This window comes from Pongo pygmaeus, chromosome 22, assembly GCF_028885625.2.
Source record: "Pongo pygmaeus isolate AG05252 chromosome 22, NHGRI_mPonPyg2-v2.0_pri, whole genome shotgun sequence".
Classification (NCBI taxonomy): domain Eukaryota; kingdom Metazoa; phylum Chordata; class Mammalia; order Primates; family Hominidae; genus Pongo; species Pongo pygmaeus.
In genome coordinates, this window is record NC_072395.2 from 30,836,369 (window position 1) to 30,845,039 (window position 8,671).

Below are 8,671 nucleotides of genomic sequence, written 5' to 3' on the forward strand. Positions count from 1 at the left end.
GGGAGCAAAATGTAAAACATCTGAATCTTTTTAGTGGTATTATGATGCCTTATTATTTATCTAATTGAAGACATAAACCTTAAATATCAATGGACAATGTAGAAAAGAAAACTGTAATAGTTTCTATCAGACTGTCAGCTGCATAAAAGCACAAAAAATATGTAATTTTAAGGCCCTGGAACATAATAAATAATACATGAATAAAAGTAAAATTAATTAATATTCAGATTTTATAGGTCGCAGTGTCTTGAAAACCTATAGGGAGGCTGTTGTCCTCTGCTATTGAGCTTGTACATTGTGCTTTCATTTCAAATTGTGGGCTTGGAGCTTTCAGCTACCTTCAATTGCAGTGCAGCAGCTGCGTAAAAACTAAGACTTATTTACTCTCACGGTAAAGGAGTATGGAAGATGGCCAGCTGTAACTAAGGAATATTGCCGTCAGTCTAGCTTACTTAGATGTTTTTCTCCATGCTCATCTTGGCTTTCATTGTTTGTTCTCCTTCCTGTTCCACGTTTACTGCCATCCTTCTTATTTCTGTAGAAAAAGATAAATTTCCTTTTCCCTTGCATCTTGAGTCCACCCATCTATGGTGAAAAGCAAACCCACCCTCCCTAGAAGTTGTTATATTCTGTGGGCTCTGCTACTTTAACATTCTCATATGGAAGGGGAGCATATGCTGAATCAGAACAACAAAACTCCATTCAAACACATTCCCCAACACCTACTAGCTGTGTGATTTGAGGCTAGTTAGTTTTTTTCCAAGACTTAGTGTCGTAGCTATTTAAGTCGGAATAATTGCATCTCCCTCACAGTCATTTGGTGAGGAATGAATAAGAAAATACATCTTACGGCCGGGCGCTGTGGCTCACGCCTGTAATCCCAGCACTTTGGGAGGCCAAGGTGGGCGGATCTCGAGGTCAGGAGATCGAGATGATCCTGGCTAACATGGTGAAACAGCATCTCTACTAAAAATACAAAAAATTAGCCGGGTGTAGTGGCGGGCACCTGTAGTACCAGCTACTCGGGAGGCTGAGGCAGGAGAATGGCGTGAACCCGGGAGGCGGAGCTTCAGTGAGCCGAGATCGCGCCACTGCACTCCAGCCTGGGGGACAGAGGGAGACTCCATCTCAAAAAAAAAAAAAAAAAAAAAAAAAATTATATATATCTCTATATATATATATACACATATATATATAGATATAGATATAGATATATAGATATAGATATATATATTTAAGTATATATACTTACTTAAGTCACAAAAGGCTTGGCCTGAAATAGAGATTCAACCAGTGAGTTTCCTTTTTGCTAGCTTGTCATAGGATCTCTGTTTTCCCTAACCTTTTGGAATATCGTCTTTCTTTCTGTGCTTTTTAAATGTGAATTATTGTGAAGGCTTTGCTCCCTTCCCTTTTTCAGCTACCCCAGGTCTTGATCAGTCTTTAACTTTTTTTTTCTTGGAATCCTCTCCCTTTGTCTTTTTATTTTTAACTTAATTTTATAAATTTACATTTTTCTTTCTTTTATATTATACGTATTTTTAACTTTCCAGTTGACTTGTATCTCTATTCCAAAAGCCCTTTGGTAGTTTGTAGTTTAGAAAACTTTAGGTTCAGAGAGTTGTCAGCAAGATTGTCAAACTCTCCTTCATAATACAACAGCAACAACAACACACAGGTCAAATTTTTTTGTGAGAAATACAAAAGCTAATTGTTTAGAAAATAGATCTTACAATAGAAATAAGAAAATAGTTCTTACAATAAGTTCCCTATGTTACAGATTCAAACATTCATAGTGTGGAATTACATCATTACATTATTAATCTAAGAGTTATTAGTTTATTGAGCACCTACTTTACTTTAAGTAATCTTATGCCCTCTGGGTACAACAGTGGACAAGTATCTTCTCTCTTGGTATTTATAGTATAAATGAAGCAGGGTGATACAATATTATTTTATTAAATGATAAGCAAGCTTTTTCCAAATGTTCGTAGCAAGTCAAACACTTTATCTGCATCTGTACCCTCTCCATGTGTCTCTGCAAGATTTTATTGTCAGTAGAGGGACACATATTAACATAAGATCAATTATCAAAAGTTATTATTATTTGCTACTAAAATGAAAGTTTATGCTGTACCACTTTGCTTAATCCTCAAAAAATGTTGAAAAATTTAAATATTCCTCTTTTCCTATATATAGTGATGCTATTTTACAAATATTAGCAAAAAAATCACTAATTTTCTGTCAGTAGAAAATGTTTGAGCTGTACTCACTCAAATCGTAAAACTCTTGAGTTCTTATATTCATTCTTCAGATCGCTTGATAGAAAGATCTCGTCTATCTAGAAAAATATAAAAGGTTGAATGAGTATACTAAATTTAAGATTTTAATTTTGTTGAAAAATTTATACAAAGCAATCTTTATGTTCTGCTTAGAATTGGGGCAATTTTCTTCATAGTAATGGGGCTCATACATTTAAGTATCTTGGGCATATGACATTTATTCTCTAGTTGTTTCACAGTGAGAAAATGGTGTTTTCGGCAAGTAGTTAGTTAAACTATGTTATAAAATTTTAAACCAGCTGTCAGTCTCCTACCATTTGCTGAAGGTCAAAAGCAAGAACTTTGAAATCCACTGAGAGTTTGTCTTGCAAATTAGGATTATTTGTAACTCCGGATGTTATTTTAAATGTCCCTCTGGCTTCATGACTTTGTCCAAGTGCTGCACCTAGATAAATTAATAAGGAAAAAACACTAAGATTTTGGATTATGAGTAGGAGAAAATATGCACATTCTGTTAAGACATAGAAGTAAAGCTCTTGCTTGATGTGTTAGCTCTGTAGTTCTTGCTTTTTCTTTGTAGTCTCATGTTTCAAAATCAGCTGCTTTCTTTCCCCAGCTGTCTGATTGTTTTAAAAGATTGGAAACTAAACTTTTTTCCATTCTTTCAATATTTTTTTTCTTTTCTTTGAAGTCTAACCCACACTCCAAGCTTCCAAGTTTTCATTATTATTGTTATTGAGATTCCTGTTGGAAGATACATGGACTGATGAACTCCCACCAATCATGGGAAGTGACTCAGGGAAACATGGTGAGAAGTGAACCATTAAAAGTTTTGTAGTTGCTTTCAGATACTTCTTGAACACCTCGCATCCAGGGACACCACTGGGTTTTGACATATGAATTGCTGTGAAGATTTCAGTGTTTTGGTTACTTTGAAACATGACTTTGAAGCTACTTCTTTCATTCTAATAATTATAAAAATGGCATGCATGACCTTGTGCCATTAGCTGGTGACTGTCTTTGTTGAAGACGTTATTTAGAATGCTGTAGAAAATAGATAACCTCACTAGGCAAAAAAAATGTAAAAAAAGAAGGTTAACAAATTAAATATAAACATGGATAATAAAATGTGTCATTAAGTCCTGCATAATCCCTTTATCAGCATATTTTCATTGACACTGATTTATGTTTAAAATGAATTGCTTCAACTGAAACTCACAATGATGAACTCATTAGTAAATATAATAATAATGACATATAATTCTCACAATAATCTGGTGTGAAAAGACGTTGTTTCTTCTTTTCTGAGATAGGGTAATTGGAGTTTAGAATGATTAAGAAAATTTCTCAAGGTAGTAAAGGTCTTAAGCAACAGATCTAGAATTTGGTCATTGAAATGACTGACTCTACAACCCAGGATCTCTATATAATACATTGACACCAAACTATCCCATTAAGGGGATAATTAGAAATAATAACTCAAGCAGTGTGTGTGCATATAGTCTAAATAGCTTTAACTGCATAATTGATATAACATATTATTTATACTACTTCATTTGTATTTTAAAGACTCAAAATTACATTGAAGTTTGCATGTTTAAATGTAGAATACAAAGAAGGACTGAGGAACTACAACAGATTAAAGGAGACTAAGGAAGTGTAATAACTAAATCTTATATAGGAATCTGCATTGGATCTTAAGCTGGTAAAGGGCATTAGTGGAAAAACTGGTGAAATTTAAATAAAGTATGTGGTTCAGTTAACAATATTGTAGAAATGTTAATTTTTTGATCGTGACAGTTGTACTGTAGATAAACAAAATATTAACATCCAAGGAAGCTGGGTTATATGAGAACTCTGTACAATTTTTGCAACTTTTAATAAGTCTAAAGTGAAGTAAAAAAAGTATAAAAAATGTTAAAAGTCGTAAGTGCTTTGAAAGCCCAAAAGACTGCAAAAAGGCTCCTGAAACTGATAAATGACTTCAGCAAAGTTTCAGGATACAAAATAAATGTACAATGTCAGTTGCATTTCTATACGCCAATTACATTCAAGCTGAGAGCCAAATCAAGAATTTAATACCATTGTCAGTAGCCATACAAAAGATAAAATACTTAGGAATATCTCTCACCAAGGATATAAAAGAGACCTACAAGGATAACTACAAAAGACTGCTATAAAAGTCATATAACACAAACACATGGAAATAATTCCATGCTAATGGATTGGAAGAATCAATGTTGTTAAAATGGCCATACTGCCCAAAGCAACCTACAGATTCAATGCTATTCCTATTAAACTATCAAACTCATTTTTCATAAAATCATAAAAAATGATTCAAAAATCCTTATGGAACTAGGAAAGAGCCAGAATAGTCAAAGCAATCCTAAGCTAAAAGAACAAAGTCAGAGGCAACACATTACACAACTTCATGCTATACTATAAAGCTATAGTAACTAAAACAGCATGGTAGTAGTGCAAATACAGACACATAGTCCAATGGAACAGAATAGAGAACTCACAGTAAAGTAAAGCTACACATCTACAGCCATCTAATCTTTAACAAAGTTGACAAAAATAAACAATGAAGAAAGGACTCACTAGTTAATAAACAGTGCTGGTATATCTGGCTAGCCATATGCAGAAGAATGAAACTGGATCCCTACCTTTCACCATATACAAAAATTAACTCAAGATAAATTAAAGACTTAAATTAAGACCTCAAACTGTAACAAACCTAGAGGAAAAAAGGAAAACATCATTCTGGAAATTATCCTTGGCAGAGAATTTAGGACTAAATTCTCAAAAGCAGTTGCAATGAAACCAAAAATTGGCAAGTGGGGCCTAATTAAACTAAAGATCTTCTGCACTGCAAAATAAACTATCAAGAAAGTAAACAAACAACCTATGGAATGGGAGGAAATACTTGCAAACTATGCAGCTGACAAGGTCTAATATCCAGAATCTATAAGGATCTTAAATAATTGCACAAACAAAAAACAAGTAAACCCATTAAAAAGTGGGCAAAAAACATGAACAAACACTTCTCAAAAAAAGACATACAAGTGGCCAACAAATATTTTAAAAAATACTCATCACCACTAATCACCAAAGAAATGTAAATCAAAACAACAGTGAGATACCATCTCATGCTGGTCGGAATGGCTATTACCAAAGAATCAAAAAACAACAGATGTTGGCAAGGCTGCAGAGAAACAGGAATACTTATACACTGTTGATAGAAATGTAAATTAGTTCAGCCACTGTGCAAAGCAGTTTGGCTATTTCTCAAAGAACTTAAAACAGAAATACCATTTGACCCAGCAATCCCATTACTGGGTATACATCGAAAACAAAATAAGTCATTCTACCAAACAGACACATGCAGTCACATGTTCATCACAGCACAGTTTACAAGAGCAAAGTTATGGACTCAACTTAGGTGCCCATCAACGGTGTACCGGATAAAGAAAATGTGGTACATATACATTGTGGAATAAGATGCAGCCATAAAAAAGAATGAACTCATGTCCTTTGCAGCAACATGGATGCAGCTAGAGGCCATTATCCTAAGCAAATTAATGCAGGAACAGAAAAAACAAATACCACATGTTCTCAAGCATAAGTGGGAGCTAAACAGCAGGCACTCATGGACGTAAAGATGGCAACAATAGACACTGGGGACTACCAGAAGGGGAAAGTGGGAGAGGGACAAGGGTTGACAAACTAACTTCTGGGTACTATGCTCAGTACCTGGGTGATGGGATCATTCATACCCCAAACCTCAACATATGCAATATACCCAGATAACAAGCCTGCACATGTGCCCCCTGAATCCAAAATAATAGTTTAAAAAGAAAAAAATAGCAGTATGCGTTATGATCTCTGATGTATTGGTAAAGCATTAACTCAAATCCCTTTTTATATTTAGTTGTTCACTGTTAAACAGTATTATCACTTATAAATATTTATTTTCTATTTCACTTGTAAAATAACTAACGTTTGTATGTTTATTGAACAACAGGGATTCCAATGGACTTTCAAATGCTTATAGATCCTTCAAGTTATTCACAGCAATTAAATAAGACCAAAACAGCCATTTTTCTAAAAGTTTAATTCAATCTGTATTATCTTTTAATACTTTGTATAATTTTATAAAATATCCACACTTTTTTTTTCTTTAAAATATAGCCCGTGTGTATGTCTACAGTTTTTAAATAGACCAGGAATTTACTAAAATTATTTAATAAAACTATGGCATGTGCATTACATTCTAATTTAAACTTACTTATTTACTAGAATAAAATAGCTAACCCAACAATTGTGAATTTAATAGGTAAAACTAAAATCACTCACAATAGAAAGATCTGGTGGCTCATGCCTGTAATCCCAGCATTTGGGGAGACCGAGGTGGGCGGATCCGAGGTCAAGAGACCGAGACCATCCTGGCCAACATGGTGAAACCCCACCTCTACTAAAAATACAAAAATTAGCTGGGCGTGATGGCGCGCACCTGCTAGTAGTCCCAGCTACTAGCAAGGCTGAGGCAGGAGAATCACTTGAACCCAGGAGGCGGAGGTTGCAGTGAGCCGAGATCGCGCCACTGCACTCCAGCCTGGTGACAGAGCGAGACTCTCTCTCAAAAAAAAAAAAAAAAAAAAAAAGAGAGAATTTATATGCACATATATATATATAAAGTTCATCATTTTAAAAATGTAAAAAATTGTCTAAGAAAAAATAAACTGTTAATACGTAGGTTATTGCTATGCTTTCAATTTTTTAAATTTACCCTATAAATGAATAAGTGGTAAGATGGACTACAAGTTCTAGAGCTGGATTGTCTAGTTTGGAATCTTACTTCTGCTACCCACTAATAATGGGAACTCAAGCAAATTACTTCTAGTCTCTGTCTCAGATCCCTCATCTGTAAAACGAGCATACCAATAAGCTTTCATATGTTGTAGCTACACAATACATTTGAAGGTATTTTAAAAGCTGTTGGTACAAAGTTAGCTCTAAATAAGAGTTATCATTTCTTATGCTCTTTCTGTTTATCAAAGTTGCTACTCAGTTTGTGACCTTTTTAAGTCTGCATTTATATCCAAGTTATTTTATATTAGTAGAATTAAAATGGTTAGACTGATAAGAGAATGAAGATAGAAATAAACAATATTTTTTGTTAACTTTGCATGTTTATCTACTTACATATTCAACAACATATTAATATGTTTGTGATTTAAATTATATCAAAACAAAATCAGGGGCCATGAAATCTACTTGATTATATGTTGAAACCAAGATACTTATTTAACATTATTTATTTTAAAAACTACTCAGTCTCATGCTTAAATTCTGGGTTAAGTTTCAAATTACATACCAATTAATTTTCCTAATATTCTCTGAAGGGAACTACAGAGAAGTATGTGAATGCAACATAAATATTTTGTCATGAAGATTAGTTTGAAATATTAGATTGAAAGCCCAAAATAATGCATTTAGTTAGCAATGAATAAAATAGACTTACAGAATAACTGACATTAAAGTGTGTACATTCAGCTGAGAGCACCTTCAAGTGCCAACTCCATGTGACTTACCTCGTTGGGATTCCTTGATTGTCAGCCAGGACACTGCAATTAATCCAGCACAGAGCACTACCAATATGGCAAAGAGACCTGCAAACATGATTTCATAGGAGCTGAGAGAATGATGCCTAGAAGATACGCTTCTTTTTGACCCCATTTTTGGTTTTGAAGGCTTGCTAATTTAAGAACTAAAAGAGAATATAAATAACTCTACCAACTGAAGAGTAAAATCTCTCAAATTTTTAAAGATGTGTAAAGCAACAACCAACTGTCTACACGCATACCAGTCAGTGTAGGTGAGTTGTGTATGTCTCTTTGGCAAAATTATGTCTCTATACATTAAGTATCATTAAAAGGGTGGTTAATCTTTAAGAAGATATAAATGAGTAAAGATGCCTAGAGTTGTAAACGTTAACTACCTGAATAGGCCATTTGCCAAGGTGAATCAAATTAAATTCATGTTGTAAACAAAAGACATTCTATCATTTTGAGAACTATTAAGAAAAATGTGAAATTCATGACAGACAAATTAGTCACTAGGCACACGCATTTGATATTCATAGAGAGAGTTCCTAACAGATCAACCTTCTACCCTCTGACTCAGATGATTCTTAAGACACTTCTCTTATATGTTGATATAGACCTTCTAAAAATAACTTTTAGGTGCAGATGTATATAAAACCTAACATATATATCCTCTCTCTGTGTACATATACGTATACATATATTCCTTATGGAAACAATCAAAAGTGTTGCAAACTTTGTTATGTCACCCATGTGAAGTTATGCAATGTAAGGCAGTATTAC

The 8,671-nt window shown here is 33.9% G+C and overlaps 1 protein-coding gene across 1 annotated transcript in view; it reads right to left on the reverse strand.

The window, feature by feature from the left end:
* TMPRSS15 (transmembrane serine protease 15) overlaps positions 1-8,184 on the reverse strand; it is a 141,732-nt gene extending 133,548 nt beyond the window's left edge. Inside the window, exons 1-3 of the mRNA XM_054468823.2 lie at positions 7,877-8,184; positions 2,597-2,727; positions 2,274-2,341 (exon numbers count right to left, since the gene is read on the reverse strand). Of these exons, the coding sequence (XP_054324798.2) occupies positions 2,274-2,341; positions 2,597-2,727; positions 7,877-8,021 (344 nt within the window). The 5' untranslated portion in view covers positions 8,022-8,184. The remainder of the gene's footprint in view (positions 1-2,273; positions 2,342-2,596; positions 2,728-7,876) is intronic.
* Between the last annotated feature and the right edge of the window lie 487 nt (positions 8,185-8,671).